Source organism: Nicotiana sylvestris, chromosome 2 (assembly GCF_000393655.2).
Source record: "Nicotiana sylvestris chromosome 2, ASM39365v2, whole genome shotgun sequence".
Lineage (NCBI taxonomy): Eukaryota > Viridiplantae > Streptophyta > Magnoliopsida > Solanales > Solanaceae > Nicotiana > Nicotiana sylvestris.
This window is the reverse complement of record NC_091058.1, coordinates 157,920,564-157,943,216: the sequence shown is the minus strand read 5'-3', so window position 1 is coordinate 157,943,216 and position 22,653 is coordinate 157,920,564. Positions and strand designations below refer to the sequence as shown.

At 39.2% G+C, this 22,653-nt stretch overlaps 1 protein-coding gene across 1 annotated transcript; it reads left to right on the top strand.

The window, feature by feature from the left end:
- Window positions 1-4,044: 4,044 nt before the first annotated feature.
- On the top strand, window positions 4,045-12,750 carry LOC104248815 (uncharacterized). Its single transcript, XM_070166839.1, has 3 exons — window positions 4,045-4,214; window positions 11,697-12,001; window positions 12,131-12,750. The coding sequence occupies exons 1-3, from the start codon at window positions 4,045-4,047 to the stop codon at window positions 12,748-12,750; spliced, it is 1,095 nt and encodes a 364-aa protein (XP_070022940.1).
- Window positions 12,751-22,653: the final 9,903 nt, after the last annotated feature.

The following is a 22,653-nucleotide window of genomic DNA, read 5'->3' as shown; positions in this document are numbered from 1 at the left end:
GTTTATTGAATTTAGTAATAAATTTTGTCCAGTATATTATACTAAAATCTCATGTGAATATTTGTCCTCCAGTATGTTATACTGGATGAATATTATAACATAGTTGAGTTTTGTTTGATTCTAGTATATTTTACGGGACGTCTGTCGGGTGTAAGCTTTCTCTCCAGTATATTATACTGGATGAGTTTTGTTTAACCTAGAACTTTGTTTTATTTGTCATTACTTTTTTTTAGTGATTATTTGTCTTCTTTTATTATTATGATCTTTAATCCAGTATATAATACTTGAGTTTTGTTTGATTTCAGTATATTTTAATGGAAGTCTGTCGTCTTTAAGCTTGTTGTCCAGTACGTCATTAGTATTCAGTATGTCATTGTGATGACTTTTAAAATGAAATTCTGTGTTCTGAGGCCTTGAAAACCTCATTTAGCATCACCTTGATTTGCATGCGCAGCCTAAATATGAAAATCTGTGAAAATGATAAATTTTGACTATAAAAGGAGCTAATTTGACTTTGGTCATTTTTGTGGGTAAACGGGCCCGGACCCGTGATTTGACGGTCTCGGAGGGTCTGTAGGAAAATATGGGACTTGGGCGTATGCCCGAAATCGGATTCCGAGATCCCAAGCCCTAGAAATGAATTTTTAAAGAAAATTATTTTTTGAAATTGTTTAAAGAAATTTGAAATGAAATTTGCTTAGAACATGATGGTATCGGGCCCGTATTTTGGTTCCGGCGCCCGATACAGGTCTTATATATGATTTAAGACGTTTCTGTGGAATTTGGTGAAAAACGGATGTCATTTGACGTGATTCGGACTTAAATTGCAAAATTGATGTTTAAAGAAGTTTTGAGAAAATTTCAATGATCTTGAGATTTAATTTGATGTTCATGATATTATTTTGATGATTTTATTACACAAATAAGTCCGTAGGATGTTTTTGAGGTTTGTGTACACTTGGTTTGGAGTTCCGAGGCCTCGGGTGAGTTTCGGGTCGGTTCCGGGGTGTTTTAGGCTTGAAAACAGAGCTGTTGCAGGCTCAGAGAGGTGGAGGACCTCTGAACAGGGCAATGCGGTCCGCACGATATGAACTACTCCCTCGGAGAGGCTTGTGCGGCCGCACTAGTTTTGGTGTGGTCCGCGGTGAAGAACACTTCACTGGTCCGATTTCGGAAGCCTATATCTTTTGATCCATAAGGAATTTTGAGATGATTCAAAAACGAAAGTTGTAGCCCTTCGTGTCTAGTTTTCAGAATAGGCATTTGGACATCTGTGGAGGAATTTATGGCCAAAATACTAAGACCTGTCACTGCAGAATACAAGAAGCCTGTGCGGCCGCGGTTGATTTTGTGCGGTCCACATAGGGCATCTGATGGTAGTATATTTGGACGGTATTTTCAGTTATTTTTCAATTTTTAAGACCCCAAAAACATAAGAGGCAATTTTTCCAACAACCTTTCTTTTCCAAATTGATTGTAAGTCGTTTTTAACTAGTTTTCTTCAATCATTAACATCTTTTAACATGATTTCAACTTCAAATCAATGATTTTCATGGGGGAAATTGGGTGTTTTGGGTAGAACCTAGGTTTTTCAAAACTTAGGGATTTGTACCTCAATTTGAGGTCCGATTTGAAAACAAATTATATACTTGAGTTTGTGGGGAAATGGGTAATCTGGTTTTGGTTTGAACCTCGGGTTTAGACCACGTGGGCCCTGGAGCAATTTTGACTTTTTGGGTAAAACTTTGGAAAATCCATTTTCATGCATTTAAATTGATTCATTTAGCATTTATTAATATAATTAAGTAACTTATGGCTAGATACGAGCGAGTTGGTGGTGGAATTAAGAGGTAAAGCGATAGTTGAGGCTTGAATTGCGTTCGTGACATCGAGGTAAGTGTTTGGTCTAACCTTAGCTTGAGGGATTAGGGGATGAGACCTATTTGCTATGTGGTATTTGTTGAGTACGACGTATAGGCATGGTGACGAGTATCTATACGTTGGTGTCTAGTATGACCGTGAGTTTTTATATTGTGAATATCTTGATTTCGTTGTATCTTTCATGCCTTGGTGATAATTTCTAATTATTGTGATAAGTTTGTGGAAGGAATTGTTACCGTTGAATATCGAGAAGCATTGGCTCAATTATATTACGAATTGTGAAAGTATATGAGTTGATTGAACCCTTTGGAGCATTGGCTCAAGTGATAAAGTGAGTTATGAAATAAAAGTGAAAGAAAGAGAAAGAGTTATTAAATTGTTCCCTTGCCGGGATATTGTTGCTTTATTGGTTATCTCCCTTGCCGGGATTTCATTGTTTAATTGTTGTTCCCTTGCCAGGATTTAATTGTATAATTGTTGTTCCCTTATCGGGATTCCTATATGATCTTGTTTATTTCCTTGCCCTTTGTTTGTGATTGTTGTTTGGGTGAGGAAGAGTGTTAAAGCACGAAGGGTGATGCCGTGCATTATTTGCTATTGTGAGGAAAGAGTGTAAAACACGAAGGGTGATGTCGTGCCGTATGATGTACCATTTCGTGCCGATTTTATTGACTTTATGGTGAGGAAAGAGAGTAAAAGCACAAAGGGTGATGTCGTGCATGTCTTTATTACATGATTGTTTTGGTGAGGACGAGAGTAAAAGCACGAAGGGTGATGCCGTGCACACTTTTATTATATAATTGCTTTGGTGGGGATGAGAGTAAAAGCACGAAGGGTGATGCCGTGCAATTGTTGATTTCTGCTTCTTTGTTGATATTCGAGTTATGTTGTTTCTTTCCTTACTTGATGCCTTTCTATTTCGAACTGTTATCTCGCCCACAACATGTTCCCCCTCCTACATTGACTGGTTATTTCTATATTTCTTTTCCGCTGTATATATTTGGATTGCACAGGTTTATTTGGTAGTCTGGTCCAAGCCTCGTCACTACTTCGCCGAGGTTAGGCTAGGCACTTACCAACACATGGGGTCGGTTGAGCTGATACTACACTCTGCACTGTGTGCAGATCTAGGAGAAGCTTTCAGATAGTAGTTGGAGTGCTTTCTTCAGTCCACCCGGAGGCCCAAGGTAGACTTGTAGGCGTCCGCAGGCCTTGGCGTCTCCCTCTATCTCTACTCCTTGTTTCATTTTCTTTTGTTCTGAAACAGTGTATTGTATTTCTTCAGACCTTTTATGTAGTAACTCTTAGACAGTCTGTGACACTCTGACACCAGGTTTTGGGTATTGAGGTTTTAAAAGTTGTAATAGACGTAGCCTTAAGATATATAATTGTTGGCTTCCGCTTATTTATTTAAAATTCCGCTTTTATCATTTTATCGCCTTGTGTTGGTTAAAAAGAAGTAATATGAAGGTGTAGCAAGTAGTTAAGGTTTGGCTTGCCTAGCTCCCATTAGTAGGCGCCATCACGACTCCCGAGGGTGGGAAATCCGGGTCGTGACAAGTTGGTATCAGAGCTCTAGTTTACATGGGTCTCATAGTTCACAGACAAGCTTAGTAGAGTCTGAGGGATCGATACAGAGACATCTGTATTTATCCCCAGAGGATACAGAGTTAGGAAAAACTTCACATTTGTTCTTTCTCGTCGTGCGATTTCATTTCTCGATGCTAATTGAACTTCTACTCTATTCTTTCTCAGATGGCGAGAACACACGCTTCCACATCCACCGCTCATCAGCCCAAGCCCCCAACAATAGCTACCACGAGGGGCAGAGAACGAGGCCGTGCTAGAGGCCGAGGTAGGGGCAGAGCTCAGCCCCGAGCAGCAGCACCAGTGGCGGAGCCTCAGGTTGACTTTGATGAGGAGGTTCCGGTCCCAGCAGTTCTGGTGGGCCCATCTTAGGTCCCAGAGGGGTTTATTGCTACCCTAGTTCTTCAGGATGCTCTGGTCCGACTAGTGGGCCTCTTAGAGAGTGTCACCCGGACAGGCTTGCTTCCTATAGCACCAGCCATCTCTCAGGCTGGAGGAGGGTCCCAGACTCCTGCTACTCGCACTCCGGAGCAGGTAGCTCCTCAGATTCAGACTCCAACGGTTCAACCAGCAGCTATGTCTGCTGATGCTTTGTGGAGGCTGGATAGGTTCACCAAGCTCTTCACTACTACTTTCAGCGGTGCATCTACTGAGGATCCCCAAGATTATCCAGATAGTTGCTTTGAGGTTCTCAGGAACATGGGTATTGTTGAGACCAATGGGGTTGATTTTGCTACATTTCGCTTGTCTGGATCCACCAAGACTTGGTGGAGAGACTATTGCTTGGCTAGACCAGCCGGATCGCCAGCCTTGACTTGGGAGCAGTTTGCACAACTATTTCTGGAGAAGTTTCTCCCCATTACTCAGAGAGAGGCCTATCAGAGGCAGTTTGAGCGCCTCCAGTAGGGTTCCATGATGGTTACCTAGTATGAGACCAGGTTCATCGACTTATCTCGCCATGCTCTTGTCATACTTCCCACCAAGAGGGAGAGGGTGAGGAGGTTTATTGACGGTCTTATTCAGCCGATTCGTCTTCAGATGGCCAAGGAGGCAGAGTTGAGATAGTTCTGTCACAGGGAGGTGGTCATGGGTCGGATAAAAGACCTCGTCATTCAAGCAGATTCAGTGGTACCTCGTCTAGAGGTAGAGATTCATATGGTAAAGGCCATCCTCCTAGGACCTTTCAGTCAGCGCTCGAGGTTTCTCACGGTACTTCAGGTGGCCGTGGTTCCCAGTTGTAGTATCTTGATCAGCAATCTTACAGTGCACCACCTGCTCTTATCAGTGCACCGCCGCTTCAGAGTTTTTGGGGTGGTCATTCAGGTCGTTAGGGCCAGCAGTCTCAACAGCCGAGGGCTTGTTACACTTGTGGTGAGACAGGTCACATTACTAGGTTTTGCCCTCGAGCACCGAGTAGCTCTCAACATCAGGGTTCTCGCACTATGGTACATTTACCCGGTGTTCCACAGGCCGCCCAGCCAGTTAGGGGTGGATGTAGAGGTGCTAGAGGTGGAGGTAGAGGTACGAGAGGTGGAGCTAGGCTGCCAGAGGTGGAGGCCAGCCAGCGGCAGGCCGTCCCAGAGATGTGGTTCAGGGTGGTGGGGCCCAACCCCGATGTTATGCTCTTCCAACTAGGCCCGAGGCTGAGGCTTCAAATGCAGTTATTATAGGTACGGTTCTGGTTTGTGATAGAGATGCTTCAGTGTTATTTGATCCAGGGTCTATGTATTCGTATGTGTCATCTTATTTTGCACCGTACCTGGTCATGCCTAGTGATTCATTAAGTGTTCCTATTTATGTGTCTACGCCGGTGGGTGATTATATTGTGGTTGATCGAGTCCATCATTCTTGTATTGTGGTGATTGGGGGTCTTGAGACTCGTGTAGATTTATTGCTTTTAGATATGGTTGATTTCGATGTTATATTGAGGATGGACTGGTTATCACCTTACCACGCTATCTTAAACTGTCACGCCAAGACTGTGACCTTAGCTTTACCGGGTTTGCCTCGTCTAGAGTGGAGAGGGACTCCTGGTTATTCTACCCGTAATGTTATCTCTTATGTGAAGGCTCTACGTATGGTCAAGAAGGGGTGTTTGGCCTATTTGGCATATGTTCATGATTCTAGTACTGAGGTTCCCGCTATTGATTCTATGCCCGTTGTTTGTGATTTTCCTAATGTTTTCCCTTCAGACATGCCAGGTATGCCCCCGATAGGGATGTTGACTTTTGCATTGATTTGGCTCTGGGCACTCAGCCCATTTCCATCCCGTCGTATCGTATGGCCCCGCCGGAGTTGAAAGAGTTGAAGGAGCGGTTGCAAGACTTTCTTGAGAAGGGTTTCATTAGACCTAGTGTTTCGCCTTGGGGTGCGCCGATGTTGTTTGTTAAGAAGAAGGATGGGTCGATGAGAATGTGTATTGATTACTGATAGTTAAACAAGGTTACAATAAAGAATAAGTATCCATTGCCGATGATTGATGATTTATTCAATCAGCTTCAGGGTGCCAAGGTATTTTCAAAGATTGACCTGAGATCTGGCTACCATCAGTTGAGGATTAGGGCATCCGATGTCCCTAAGACAACATTCCACACTCGGTACGGGCATTATGAGTTCTTGGTTATGTCATTCGGGTTGACAAATTCCCCAACAACTTTTATGGATTTGATGAACCGAGTGTTCAAGCCTTATTTGGACTCGTTCGTGATAGTCTTCATTGATGATATTTTGATATACTCCCGCAACCGGGAGGAGCACGAGCAACATCTCAGAGTGGTTATTCGGACTTTGAGGGATAGTCAACTATATGCTAAATTTTTGAAGTGTGAGTTCTCGTTGAGTTCAGTTGCATTTCTAGGTCATGTTGTATCAGTAGAGGGTATTCAGGTTGATCCGAAGAATATTGAGGCAGTCAAGAACTGGCCTAGACCGGCATCAGCTACAGATATTCGGAGTTTCTTAGGATTGGTAGGCTACTATCGTCGGTTCGTGGAGGGGTTCTCATCTATCGCAGCCCCGATGACCAGGTTGACCCAGAAGGGTGCCTAGTTTAGATGGTCGGACGAGTGTGAGGCGAGCTTTTAGAAGCTCAAGACAGCTCTGACTACGACACCAATGTTGGTTTTGCCCACAGGTTCAGGGCCTTATACAGTGTATTGTGATGCTTCCCGTATTGGGCTTAGTGCAGTGTTGATGCAGGATGGCAAGGTCATTGCCTATGCTTTGAGGTAGTTGAAGATTTATGAAAAGAACTATCCGGTTCATGATTTGGAGTTGGCAGCCATTGTTCACACATTGAAGATTTGGAGGCATTATCTGTATGGCGTGGCATGAGTGGTATTCACGGATCATAAAAGTCTTCAGTATTTGTTCAAGCAAAAAGAGTTGAATTTGAGGCAGAGGAGGTGGTTGGAGTTGTTGAAGGATTATGATATCACTATCTTATATCACCCGGGGAAGGCCAATATGGTGGCTGATGCTTTGAGTAGGAAGTCAGCTAGTATGGGCAGCCTTGCTTATATTCCGGTCGGTGAGAGGCCGTTTGCTTTGGATGTTCAGGCTTTGGCCAATCGGTTTGTGAGGCTGGATATTTTTGAGCCTAGTCGTGTATTAGCTTGCATGGTCGCTCGTTCTTTTTTATTGGAGCGTATCCATGATCGGCAGTATGATGATCCCTATTTGTGTGTCCTTAGAGACACGGTGCAGCGCGGAGGTGCCAAGCAGGTTACCTTAGATGATGATGGAGTTTTGAGATTGCAAGGTCGAGTTTGTATGCCTAATGTGGATAGGATTCAAAAGTTGATCTTAGAGGAGGCCCATAGCTCCCGGTACTCTATTCATCCGGGCGCCGCTAAGATGTATCAGGATTTGTGGCAGCATTATTGGTGGCGTATAATGAAGAAGGATATCGTTGTATATGTGGCTCGGTGTTTGAATTGTCAGCTGGTTAAGTATGAGCATCAGAGGCCTGGTGGACTGTTTCAGAGGATTGAGCTTCCCGAGTGGAAGTGGGAGCGGATCACTATGGACTTCATTGTTGGACTCCCGTAGACTCGGAGGAAGTTCGATGCAGTATGGGTCATTGTTGATAGGCTGACCAAGTCAGCGTATTTCATTCCTGTGGCAGTCTCCTATTCATCCGAGAGGTTAGCTGAGATCTATATCCGGGAGATTGTTCATTTTCATGGTGTGCCTGCGTCTATCATTTCGGACCGAGGTACGCAGTTTACCTCGCGTTTCTGTAGAGCAGTTCAGCAAGAGTTGGGCACTCAGATTGAGTTGAGTACAACATTTCATCCTCAAACGGACGGGCAGTCCGAGCAGACTATTCAGATTTTGGAGGATATGCTTCGAGCTTGTGTTATTGACTTTGGAGGCTCGTGGGATCAGTTCTTGCCTTTAGCAGAGTTTGTCTACAACAACAGCTACCAGTCGAGTATTCAGATGGGTCCTTATGAGGCTTTATATGGTAGGCGATGTCGATCTCTGGTTGGATAGTTTGAGCTGGGGAGGCACGATTGTTGGGTACAGATCTGTTTCAGAAGGCCTTGGACAAGGTCAGGATTATTCAGGATAGGCTTCGTACAGTTCAGTCCAGGCAAAAGAGTTATGCAAGCTGCAAGGTTCGAGATGTGGCTTTTATGGTTGATGAGCGGGTGTTGCTTCGAGTGTCACCTATGAAGGGCGTGATGAGATTTAGGAAGAAGGGAAAGCTTAGCCCTAGGTTCATTGGTCTATTTGAGATTCTTGATCGAGTGGGAGATGTGGCTTATAGACTTTCATTGCCGCCGAGCTTGTCAGCTGTGCATCCAGTGTTTCATGTGTCCATGCTCCGGAAATATCACGACAATCCATCCCGCGTGTTAGATTCAGAACTGTCCAGTTTGATAGGGACTTGTCTTATGAGGAGGAGCCGGTGGCTATTTTAGGCCGGCAGGTTCATCAATTGAGGTCGAAGAGCTTTCCTTCTGTTCGTGTTCAGTGGAGAGGTCCTCCTAAGGCATCGACCTAGGAGTCCGAGTCTGATATGCGGAGCCTTTATCCCTATCATTTTCCCGACTCAAGTACTTCCTTCTTTTGAAATTCTGTGTTTTGAGGCCTTGAAAACCTCATTTAGCATCACCTCGATTTGCGTGCGTAGTCTGGGCGTGTAGCCGGAATGCCTAAATATGAAAATCTGTGAAAAATGATAAATTTTGACTATAAAGGAGCTAATTTGACTTCGGTCAACGTTTTGGGTAAACGGACCTGGACCCATCATTTGACGATCCCGGATGGTCCGTAGGAAAATATGGGACTTGGGCGTATGCCCAAAATCAGATTCCGAAGTCCCAAGCCCGAGAAATGAATTTTTAAAGAAAATTATTTTATGAAATTGTTTAAAAAAATTTGAAATGAAATTTGCTTAAAATATGATGGTATCGGGCCCGTATTTTGGTTCCGGTGCCCGATACAGGTCTTATATATGATTTAAGACCTTTATGTGGAATTTGGTGAAAATCGGATGTCATTTGACGTGATTCGGACTTAAATTGCAAAATTGATGTTTAAAGAAGTTTTGAGAAAATTTCAATGATCTTGAGATTTAATTTGATGTTCATGATATTATTTTGAGGATTTGATTACACGAATAAGTCCGTAAGATATTTTTGAGGTTTTGTGTACATTTGGTTTGGAGTTCTGAGGGCTCGGGTGAGTTTCGGGTAGGTTCCGAGGTGTTTTAGGCTTAAAAACAGAGCTGTTGCAGGCTCAGAGAGGTGGAGGACCTCTGAACAGAGCAGTGCGGTCCGCACGATATGGACTGTTTCCGCGGAGAGGCTTGTGCGGCCGCACTAGTTTTGGTGCGGTCCGCGGTAAAGAACACTTCATTGGTCCGACTTCGGAATCCTATATCTTTTGATCCACAAGGAATTTTAAGATGATTCAAAAAATAAAAGTTGTAGTCCTTCGTGTCTAGTTTTCAGAAACATATTATATTAGGCATTTGGACATATGTAGAGGAAGTTATGGCCAAAATACTAAGACCTATCACTGCAGAACACAGGAAGCCTGTGCGGCCGCGGTTGATTTTGTGCGGTCCGCACAGGGCATCTGAGGTTAGTATATTTAGAAGGGATTTTCAGTTATTTTTCAATTTTTAAGACCCCAAAAACATAAGAGGCAATTTTTCAAATAACCTTTCTTCTCCAAATCGATTGTAAGTCATTTTTAACTAGTTTTCTTCAATCATTAATATATTTTAACATGATTTCAACTTCAAATCAATGATTTTCATGGGGGAAATTGGGTGTTTTGGGTAGAACCTAGGTTTTTCAAAAATTAGAGATTTGGACCTCAATTTGAGGTCCGATTTCAAAACAAATTATATACTTGAGTTCGTGGGGGAATGGGTAATCTGGTTTTGGTTCGAACCTCGGGTTTTGACCACGTAGGCCCGAGGGCGATTTTGACTTTTTGGGTAAGACTTTGGAAAATTCATTTTCATGCATTTAAATTGATTCTTTATTCATATAATTAAGTAACTTGTGGCTAGATACGAGCGAGTTGGTGGTGGAATCAAGAGGTAAAGCGATAATTGAGGCTTGAATTGTGTTTGTGACATCGAGGTAAGTGTTTGGTCTAACCTTAGCTTGAGGGATTAGGAGTTGAGACCTATTTGCTATGTGGTATTTGTTGAGTACGACGTATAGGCATGGTGACGAGTATCTATACGTTGGTGTCTAGCATGACCGTGAGTTTTTATATTGTGAATATCTTGATTTCGTTGTATCTTTCATGCCTTGGTGATGATTTCTAATTATTGTGAAAAGTTTGTGGAAGAAATTGTGACCGTTGAATATCGAGGAGCATTGGCTCAATTTATATTACGAATTATGAAAGTATATGAGGTGATTGAACCCTTTGGAGCATTGGCTCAAGTGGTAAAGTGAGTTATGAAACAAAAGTGAAAGAAAGAGAAAGAGTTATTAAATTATTCCCTTGCCGGGATATTGTTACTTTATTGGTTATCTCCCTTGCCGGGATTTCATTGTTTAATTGTTGTTCCATTGCTGGAATTTACTTGTTTAATTGTTGTTCCGTTGCTGGGATTTAATTGTATAATTGTTGTTCCCTTGTCGGGATTCCTATATGATCTTGTTTATTTCCTTGCCCCTTTGTTTGTGATTCTTGTTTGGGTGAGGAAGAGTGTTAAAGCACGAAGGGTGATGTCGTGCATTGTTTGCTATTGTGAGGAAAGAGTGTAAAGCGCGAAGGGTGATGCCGTGCCGCACGATGTACCATTCCGTGCCGATTTTATTGACTATATGGTGAGGAAAGAGAGTAAAAGCACGAAGGGTGATGCCATGCACGTCTTTATTATATGATTGTTTTGGTGAAGACGAGAGTAAAAGCACGAAGGGTGATGTCGTGCACACTTTTATTATATAATTGCTTTGGTGAGGATGAGAGTAAAAACACGAAGGGTAATGCCGTGCAATTGTTGATTTCTGCTTCTTGTTGATATTCGAGTTATGTTGTTTCTTTCCTTACTTGATGCCTTTCTATTCAGAACTGTTATCTCCCCCACAACATGTTCCCCCCCACATTGACTGGTTATTTCTGTATTTCTTTTCCGATGTATATATTTGAATTGCACAGGTTTATTTGGTAGTCTGGTCCTAGCCTCGTCACTACTTTGCCGAGGTTAGGCTAGACACTTACCAGCACATGGGGTCGGTTGAGCTGATAATACACTCTACACTGTGTGAAGATCTAGGAGCAGCTTTTAGACAGTAGTTGGAGTGCTTCCCTCAGTCTACCCGGAGGCCCAAGGTAGACTTGTAGGCGTCCGCAGGCCCTGGCGTCTCCCTCTATCTCTATTCCCTGTTTCATTTTCTTTTGTTCAGAAACAGTGTATTGTATTTCTTTAGACCTTGTATATAGTAACTCTTAGATAGTCTGTGACACTGTGGCACCAGGTTTTGGGTATTGAGGTTTTAAAATTTGTAATAGACGTAGCCTTAAAATATATAATTGTTGACTTCCACTTATTTATTTAAAATTCCGCTTTTATCATTTTATCGCCTTTTGTTAGTTAAAAAGAAGCAATATTAAGGTGTAGTAAGTAGTTAAGGTTTGGCTTGCCTAGCTCCCATTAGTAGGCGCCATCAAGACTCCCGAGGGTAGGAAATCCGTGTCGTGACAGTCATATGGTATAACTGAATGTTATTTACTTTTCAATCTAACAGGTTTGTTTACATGTTTTTTATGTACGGGGAGTCAATTTCTGGGTGGAAGTATTGTAGACCACTTACTTCTGTTGATGGAACATTTCTAAAAAATAAATATAAAGGTATTCTGTTAGTGGCTTTTACAAAAGATGCAAATAACCAGATTTTCCCTATAGCATTTGGGGTAGCGGATTCAGAGAATAACGAATCATATGAATGGTATTTCAGAGAATTAAGAAAAGCAATTGGGATTCGTAAAAATTTAATGTTTTTGTCAGATCGACACAAGGCCATTGCAAAAGTTTTCCTTGAGTTCTACCATGGTATTTGCATATATCATTTAGAAAAGAATCTAAAGCAAAGAAGAGTGAGAAACACTGTAAGAAACCTCTTTCAAAGTGCTACAAGAGTATACATTCAATCAGAATTTGATGACTTCATGTCCTAAATAGCTACTATTGATAAGAAAACATTCCATTATTTGATGGAGGAACCACCAGGAAAGTGGGCTCGTTCCCATTGTCCAAGACGACGATATGATATGTTAACAACAAATATTGTTGAGTCAATGAATAATGTTTTGAGAGGTGCAAGAGAATTGCCACTTTTAACAATGATGGATTTCATACAAGAAAAAAGGCAAAGCTGGTTCTATGAAAGAAGGACAACTGCAAAAGGAATATTCCGTGAGATATCAAATTGGGCAGAAGCAACATTGAAAGAAAAAATTAAACCAGCTTTTACATTTAGAGTATTGCCCATTAATCGACTCAAATTCAATGTCAAAGAAGGGGGTCTGGAATTTATTGTTGATCTAGACAAAAGAACATGTGATTGTTCTGAATTTCAGCTAGATGAGATACCCTGTGAACATGCAATTGCTGCAATTGACAGTATATATCAAAAGAAATCGTCCTTTTGCTCGGCTTATTATTCAAGGGACTTTTGGTTGAAAACATATGAAGGACAAGTAAATTCTGTAGGTGATTCAACAACATGGGTTATACCAGACACTATTAAATCAGAAATCATAAAGCCTCTAGATGCAAAAGTAATGCTAGGAAGAAAATAGAAGAATCAACATGTTTCCGGCACATAATTCAAGAAGGAACCAAGATGTGGTCGTTGCAAAAAATATGGGCATAACAGAACAAATTGCACAAATTTTGCTGTAGTTCATCCTTATGCAAGAAAATACAGAAAAAAATTAATTGATTATATACAATAAGGTTGCATTGGCTCATGTGAAAAAGTGATTGTAATCCCGAATAATTTGTTCGGTATTCTTGTTTTTCAAAATATTATTAATGTCTATTTTTTTTGTTTCTTGATTTGCTGCTAAAAAAAATCTGCATTGTACACATACAGTAGAAAATACGAGAGATTATATTTTCAAGTGATATACCTCCAGAATAATATGCAGGAAACAAACTTTTAAATTATTTAATTCGAGCAAATTATAGTAGATACAAATTATACACTGTCTTACCCATCTCCATTATAATATACTGGCCTATATAGCTTAATAACTAGATTTTCCAGCATAATTTACAGGAAGCAACTAAAATAAGAACTCCAACAAGAGTTGCATCAGTAAACTTAGGGTAAAAATCTGGATTGTGAACATCCAGTATAAAATACTGGAAATTATAGTTTCGCAATTTATACTTCCAGCAAAATATACAGGAAACAAACTTTTAAATTATTTAATTCCAGTAAGTTGTTCTAGATACCAATTTTGCACTATTTTACACTTCTGTCCATTATAATATACTGGGTTATATAGTTTCCAGTATTATATGCGGGATTGTGTGATTTTTCACATATCTAACCGTAAAAGTTTAGTCATTATTAAGTTATTTCTTGAATTTCAAGAGGAAATTTTTCACTGTTTTACACATCTCCATTATAATATACTGGCCTATATGTCTTAATAAGTAACTTTTCCAGCATAATTTATAGGAAACAAGCAAAATAAGAATTCAAACAAGAGTTGCATCAGCAAAAATTATTAAATCTTAACATATTATACTTAAAAACACACCATCAAAATTATAATCTTCAATCGTTACAACTTTATTTCAATTAATAAATTGGTCAAACTTAGGGTAAAAAATCTGGATTGTGCACATCCAATATAAACTACGGGACATTATGGTTTCGTAATATATACCTCCAGCAAAATATACAGGAAATAAAGTTTTAAATTATTTAATTCCACTAAATTGTTTTAGATACCAATTTTGCACTATTTTACACTTCTCTCCATTATAATATACTGGGTTATATAGCTTCCAGTACTATATGCGGATTGTTTGATTTTTTCACATATCTAACCGTAAAAGTTTAGTCATTATTCAGTTTTTTCTTGAATTTGAAGAGGAATTATTATCAAAAGTAAAGCAGATAAAGATTTAAACAAAAAGATAATATATTAATAGAAAATAAAACTACATAGCCATCTTCCAGATACTTCCACAAAACATAGCCTACTTCCAGATACTTCCAGTATAATCTACTGGAGTTTAAAGGTTTATACACTAAAAAAGAGCATAAAATAAAAAACTAATCATCCATATCGTCAGAGTCAAAGGAACTATCTTCTACAGAGCCACCATAATCCCCATCTCGTGCAATCCTCTCCAGCCTATCCAGCTTGTCCTTGAGTCTTCTTAAATCCCTTTCATACTTCTCAATGAACTCATCAAACTTGATCTCAAATGCTTCTATAATATCTTCTTTCATTTCATCAATTATGGTTTTGATCACGACATCCATTTTTCGTTCTTTTTTCTATTTTGTGTATTAAAACTAGATGCGTTTGTGTGAATAAATCGGGAAACGATAGCCTACTTATATAGCAGAAAAAAATTTCTACACTGTATATGAAAAGACAGAAGGCAAATTAAACGTAAGGGGTAAACATAAAGATTCATGAATCACAATTTAATGAAAAGAGTGAAAATATAATTATTACTATAACACAACTCCCAATGTAAAATATAAATTAATTTTAGTGGTTAAAAATGCATCAATGACTATATTAGAATAAAGTAATGCAATGTAGATGAAATAATGAAATATTATAGGAAACTATATTAGAATTACTTGCATGTTACTTCATAAAATACCGTATTTATTACGAAATACAAAGCAAAGTGTATGATATTCCAGCAATTTATTTTGGATAGATTTTTTTCGAGTTTTCTATATTTCTTATTATATATATAGAACTCTAGTATAATATACTAAAAAATCAAAATTAGACTCCAGTATAATGGATAAGTATAAATGCTCTAATTATTGTGACACAACTCCCAACATATAATATAATTTGTGATTAAAAATGCATAAAACACTGCACCCAATGGTTATGTAAAGTACTGGAATTCATAGGAAATGATGAAATATTATAGGTAATGATGAAATATTATAGGAAACTATACTAGAGGTATTTGTATGTCACATCATATAATAGCTATTACGTGATAAAATACTAATTGCTGTAATCTGATTTATATCGCTTCATAATTAGAATTTCTAGGAACCAACCTATGAAATCAAACTTAATAGGCATAAATCAATATACTTGCATATGATATAGCTGCAGCTTAATATAATTTATTGTACACACTCGGGTATAAAATACTGGAGAAAATACTTGTATGTGATATAGCTGTAGCATAATATACAGGAACTAAAATTACAAAAACAAATGAAAATTAGACTTCGGTATACTTAATAAGTATAATCCTGTAAAATTATGATATCCAACTTATTATCCAAAATATAATTATTAGTTTAACACAACTCCCAACGTATAATATAATTTTTAGCTAAAAATACATAAAAGACTGCACCCAATGGTCATAAGTATTGACGAAATGATTAAATATTATGGGCAGATATACTAGAGTGACTTGTATCATACGCCATAAAAATAGCTAAGGGGAGTAACCAAAATTGGTCATAAGTAGCATTTGCAGCATAATTTAATGGGAGTAACCAAAATTGGTCAAATTTAGGGTAAAAAATCTGGATTTTTCACATTCAGTATTAAATACGGGACCTAGTGGTTTAACAATATATACCTCCAGTGTAATATATAGGAAATAAAATATTAAATTATTTTATTCCAGTAAATTATTCTAGATACCGCGTTTCCACTATTTTTCACTTCTCAATTATAATATACTGGCTTATATCCCTTTATAATTAGTATTTCCAGCATATTTTATAGGCAGTAACCAAAATTGGACTAATTTAGGGTAAAAAATTCTGAATGTTTTACCGCCAGTATTAAATACTAGACATTATGGTTTAACAATATATACCTCCAGTGTAATATACAAGAAACAAAATATTAAATTATTTAATTCCAGTAAATTGTTCTAGATACCAACTTTGCACTATTTTCCACTTTTTTATTATAATATACTGGCTTATATCCCTTCATAAGTAGCATTTGTAGTATAATTTATAGGGAGTAACCAAAATTGGTCAAATTTAAGGTTAAAAATCTGGATTTTTCACGTCCAGTATTAAATACTGCATATTATGGTTTAAAAATATATACCTCCAGTGTAATATATAGGAAACAAAATATTAAATTATTCAATTCTAGTAAATTATTCTAGATACCAAGTTTCCACTATTTCTACTTCTCCATTATAATATACTTGCTTATATCCCTTCATAAGTAGCATTTGCGTGCAGGGGATCTCCCGGGAATCTAACCTGTAGTCCTAAAGTAAATGTACAAGGGGGTCTCCCGGGAATCTAACCCGTTGTCCCAAAGTAAATGTGTAGGGGGATCTCCCGGGAATCTAACCCGTAGTCCCAAAGTAAACAAATAAGGGAGAGCTATCGAAATCCCACATCCATAATCCCAATGTAAATACATAGCAACAGCAAGAAAATATTCAAAGAAGGGAAATTTCATATTAAGGCAACAAATAATTCTAGCCTAGCATGTTGCATAGAGTTCAGGTAACAGATTGAGCAATCAAGCAATTAAATCATTTAGACATGCTTTTTTAAGCTAACAACAGGCTTAATAGTACAAGTACTGAAACAAGAAAGGAAAACATACTAGTAGTTACTTAAAGAAAATTCGGATTTCCAACAATTAGCACAAGTACACACTCGTCACCTCATGTACAAGGCATTTCAATTACTAAATATACCAATCCTAAGGGGAAGGTCCCCCACACAAGGTTGGACAAGCCACTTACCTGAACCGGCTAAAAAATCAATCCGACACCACGTTCTTGCCACGAGTATTCGACTCCAAATGACCCAAATCTATTCAATTCAATTGCATAATGTAAATAACACTTCAAGTAACTGATTCTACAATTACATTCTAAGCTAATGCGCGAAATTATGTAAAATGACCAAAACGCCCCCGGGCCCACATCTCGGAATAGGGTAAAATTTATATTTCCAAAAACCTCGCACTCTCACGAGTCTAACCATATCAAAATTATCCAAATCCCATAACATTTCGACCCTCAAATCCTCAAATTTATCCGAGAGGGTTTTGAAACTCTTCCAACTAAATTCATAGATTTAATGCCAAAACTAGTAATGGATTCGAGTAATCTAACCAAAATTAAGTTAAAAATACTTACCCCATTGTTTTTATCAAAAATCTCCCGAAAATCGCCTCTCCCCGAGCTCCAAATTCGTAAAAATGGAAAATGGGAGAACTTAAAACATTCTGTCCAGCAATTTTCGCATCTGATGCGGTCCCGCTTCTGCGAAACAAGTGTCGCATATGCGACTTTCACTTAAGGACCCAGCTTTCGCATCTGCGGAACTCTAATCGCAGGAGCGGTTTCGCTTCTGCAGACATTTCACAGCATCTACGGTTCCTGAGGAAAATCCCAAATTTCGCTTCTATGGTCCCAAAACCGCAGATGCGAAAATACTAGAAGAACAGCTGCTGCAACAACTTCACTCCAAAATTTCCTCCGTCAACCATCCGAATTCATCCCGAGGCCCCCGGGACCTCAACCAAAGGTATCAACATGTCCTAAAACCTTATTCAAACTTGTACTAATCTTCAAAACACTTCAAACAACATCAAAACAACCAAAACACATCGGATTCAAGCCTAAGTTTCTAAAATCTTCCGAATTTTGTTTTCGATCAAAAACCCAACCAAAATACATCCGAATGACCTAAAATTTTTCATACGCATACAAAATGATATAACGGAACTACCGCAACACTCGGAATTCCATTCTGACCCTCGTATCAAAATCTCGCTATCGAACCGGAAACTTCAAAAATTCAACTTTCGGCATTTCAAGCCTAAATTAACTACGGACCTCCAAAATACACTCTGAACATGCTCCTAACCCTAAAATCACCCAACGGAGCTAGAGGAACCATCAGATTTCCATTCCAAAGCCATCTTCACACTATTCCGACTACAGTCAACTTTCCAACACTTAAGCTCTCATTTAGGGATTAAGTGTCTCAAAAACTCTCCGAAACTTAAAACCGAACATCCCGGCAAATCAAAATGGAACAAATCACCCCCAGTACTGGGTATTTACATTTAAAACTACACAACGGGATTCCGTAGATCCCCGCACACTATGAGTTGGACTACGGGACGGTATCCCGGGAGATCCATTGGATTTGTACACATGGGACTACAGGAATCCTGGGAGATCCTCGATTTTGTTATTATTGGTGCCGAGCTATACTTCCTTTCCGTGTTTACCTTGTTTCTTTATAGTTGTTGCTGTCTTGTACATCCTATGTTATTCCACTACTGTACTCATTTATATTGTTCTGTTCTTTACCGTTGACCTTATTATTATATTTAACCTCAGTAGGGCCCTGATCTTCCTTGTCACTACCCAACTGAGGTTAGGCTTGACACTTATTGAGTAAAGCTGTGGTGTACTCATGCCCCTTCTGCGCATGTTTTTCATGTGCAGATCCAGGTACCGCTACTCAGGCCTACTATCATTGAGGGAGGCGAATGCTTAGAGACTTTGAGGTACATCTGCCACGTCCACAGACCGAGAAGTCCCTTTCTATTCATGCTTTTAGTATTTGGCCCTTCTGTACTTCTGTTCTTATTAGACAAAAATTCCAAAGTTAGAGCTATGTATCATTTCTTTTTCTTAGCTTGTGATTCGTGGGTTTCCGGGTCTTGGTTTTAGATATTGGTTTTGAGATCTAAATAAATATGGTGTATGCCGAGCGACACATTTAACACTGTTATTGCCTTATTCTATTTTTAAATTATTTTAATTCCACAAGTTTTGGTTATCTTTCACAATTTAGGCTTACCTAGTCGTAGAGACTAGGTGCCGTCACGATGGTTCACGAAGGGCGAACCGGGGTCATGACAAGTTGGTAATAGAGACCTAGGTTCATAGGAGTCACGAATCACAAGTCGGTTTATTAGAGTCTCGCTGATCGGTACGGAGACGTTTGTACTTATCTACGAGAGGCTATATAACTGTTAGGAAAATTTCCACTTCATTTGATTTCTTTGTCGTGCAATATTTTGACATCACAATTCTAAACTTTTGTTTTCTATTCTCTCACAGATGGTGAGGACACGTACTACCTGAGATGATCAAGCACCTGCGCCGCCTACTGCAGCCGTCAGAGGCCGGGGCCGGGGTAGAGGCCGAGGACGCGCACGTGGTACAGCCAGAGCACCTGCGCGAGCTGCCGCCGAGGTACCACCAGCAGTTCCAACTGGAGTCCAGGAGTCTGATACGCCTACTACTACTACTATTGCAGCACTTTAGGAGACTCTAGCACAGTTCATGAACATGTACACCACTTTGGCTCAGGCAGGGTTGCTTTCCCTTGCTGCAGCTACATCCCAGGCTGGGGGAGGAGCACAGACTCCCGTCACCCGCACTCCTGAGCAGCGAGTGCATGTGGAGCAGGTCCCTAAGATTATTCCTATACCGCCTGCAGTGCCAATCTAGCCCGAGGTCAGGGCAGCGGCTTCCGAGGAGGAACAACTAAGGCTTGAGAGGTTCAAGAGGTACAAGCCTCCTGTATTCAGTGGTCTAGCATCTGTGAGCACGTGATTTTTGCCTCATACGAATTACTCCAAAAGAATTCCCAAGTTAGGTCTTTTCTTTAATTATGTGTTATTTTTTAAGAATTATTGTATGATTTCCCTGATTGTTTGCATAATTTTGTGTGCATGTTTAATTTTATTAATGCATTAAAAATACAAAATATAGCATTTGCATTTAAGATTTAAATTTTATATTTTTTTGGAATTAATTAATAATTAGGTGTTTTACAAAATGAAAATTCAAAAAACTAATAACATGTTTTGTAATTTTAGTCAAATTGTTGTGATTCTCTTTTAATTTGGCATTTAATTATTTGTAATAATTAGTTGGAGTAAATTAGTATTTTTAAGTTAATTTAGGTTTTATAATTTAATTAGGATTTTAGTTTTAATTGCTGAAAAGGAAAGGAAAAGAAAATTGAAAAGGAAAAGAGAATAAGAAGAGAAAAATCTGGTTGGGCCAATTTGGCCAAGCCCAAGACCAAAACTCAGCCAAACCTGGCCAAAAAACCAGCCCATACCCATCCCAACCCAGTCTGTCTCCAGCCTCAACCAAACGACGCCGTTTCGAGCATCTCAATCTGGACCTTTGAATTGATGAGATCAAACGGTCCAGAATCTCACCCACAACCCGAACCCGACCCAATCCCTGAACTGATCCTACCCCATAACCAAAACGACCCCGTTCCGTGCCCATTTGATCACAACCGTTGGATTACTATCATCCAACGATTCACATTAATCACCCCATTTTAATAATATAAAAAATCCCCAAACGACCCCCTACCCTCCAAAATCAGAACCCCTCCCATTCGTCTCTCTCATCGATTCAGAGACGACCTTGTCTCACCACCGCCCTCCGCCCACCGGAAATCGCCCTACGGTGGTTCCGGTGGTCCAATGGCCCAGCTTCCCCTCGACATCCCCAACCTAACCCCTCTAACCATCACCCTCGAATCATGGCCGACTGCTTCGAATCTTAGATCGAAGACAAGACCTCAAACCTTAAACCTATCCAATCAGTCCCAAATTAACACCATACCACCACCTAACTTCCCTCATCCCTAAACCACCCCTAGTTCCACTCGAATCAAACCGGAGTTTGTCTAATCTCAATTCGAATGAACGAACGCTGAGTTTTCAAATCAAGAGCCTGTATTGAAGATTTGAGGCCGAAATAGGTTTTATTTGTGTGTTCTCGTTTGAGAACTCACGATTAAGACCTATTCCGATCAAAATCAAAAGATGCCAAATTTTGTTCAAGCCGAGCTGGTCGTTCATTTTAGGTATTTCCCATTTCCATTTGGAGTTTGTCATTTAGCTTTCATTTTTCTCCTTTTTTTTGTTTCATCTCATTTTTAGACTTCATTCGATATGTGTCTTTTCGGATTATATTCCTGCCACGTCAATTTGTTTTGGTTTGGTAATTGGTGTTGACTCGTTAATTTTAGTCAATTGTTGAAGCTAGTCAGTTGGTCGATTTGTTAGAACATTGCCGATTTTGCAATCAATAAATTAAGTTTGTCCGTTTGCTAAAATTAAGGATTAGTTCATCACAATGTTTGAATCGCTTAGTCGGTCGTCACATTGTTTTGAATTGCTTGGTCAGTTGAAATACTTTGAAAAATACATGAACTGTTGTTTTGGTTGTCACCTGAACCTACTGTGTCATTACCTGTAAGGGTGTTCTGAATCATTAAAAGCCTTGGTCTTTATTTTGTTGCTATTTGATTCAACCTGGTTCAAGCTTAAGCTGTTGTTGAGTTTGATGAATTGAATCCTACTGTTTAGGGTCTGAAATGAATCTGACATTGGTTTGAATTCAGTGTTGGTATGATAATGTTAATTAGATAGTAGTGAGTTATAAGGTTGCATTCAGAACTTAGGAGAGTTGGTTATAGCTGCAATCACAGGGTCTTCAGGGGTATTTTGGGGGGTTAAAAGTTTGGCAAATGGTCTTGCTAAGTGGGTTGTCAGTAAAGTACTTAATTAATCATCATTAATCTAATGTGTTAGTGGGGAACAAAACATAATGGTATGGTGTAGGTAAAAAGGAGTTTGATTAAAATATGTTGCCCATACCTAATAGAATTTTAAATAAAGGAAAGACAAGGGTTAATGAGAAACAATACATACTCTAGTGGAGTTCTAAAGAATATCATGGGCAGAATTAGTTTTTTAATTCTGCCTGAATGCTCTTACGAGCTGGCAGGGTCAGTGTCTGGGTATAATTGGAGGGACTTAGGACAGAGTTAGGGGGATTGGAGAGAAGAAGAGAGAGCTTAGGAGATTGGGGAGAGAACTTTCTGAGTGAGTACATACAGACAGACCTAAGGGAAGAGGGAGGGAATCAGAAAAGAAAAACTGAAACTGCTAAAAATTGGCTACTGTTCCATTGAGCTCTAATTTGATTTCCAAAGTTTTCAATTTCTGAAATAGTTTCCGGTCTATCTAGGTTGAAATGATTTGAGTTTGGTATTTTAAAAAGTTTGGTTCTTGAAGTTCTGGCCGCATTTTCGTGAGTGTTGCACTTCGTTTCCTGGTTTAAAACTGGTTTACCTGGTTGTTTCTGTTGCTGATCACTGTTCTTGCTACTGTCCTGCTGTTGCTTCCTCATTTTCTGTGTTGTTTTCGAATTTCAGGTACTTTTCTTTAGCTTATGAGTATAGCATGACTGTTGGACATGTAATTCTAGCGAAATTCTGGTTGAATGGAAGATGCATTTGAATTTGACCTCCCATATTTCTCTTACTGTTTCAATATTACGTAGTTAGGTTTTGAACTACAAATGTCAGTTAGGTTTTCTAATTCGTGTGTGAAGAGTAGTCTGCAGTAGTAAGTTTGCATTTGTATTGATGTATGAACTATGAATTCTATTTACTTAGTTTTCTTTTAACAAATCTAAGT

What these genes read in the sequence shown, in the direction of transcription:
- LOC104248815 (XM_070166839.1), top strand. Translation starts at nt 4,045, where the DNA reads ATGTCTGCTGATGCTTTGTGGAGGCTGGATAGGTTCACCAAGCTCTTC. An exon ending in GATTTTGCTACATTTCGCTT is followed by an intron (nt 4,215 to 11,696) that starts GTCTGGATCCAC and finishes TCAATCTAACAG; the next exon opens with GTTTGTTTACATGTTTTTTA. An exon ending in TTTCCTTGAGTTCTACCATG is followed by an intron (nt 12,002 to 12,130) that starts GTATTTGCATAT and finishes TGTCCTAAATAG; the next exon opens with CTACTATTGATAAGAAAACA.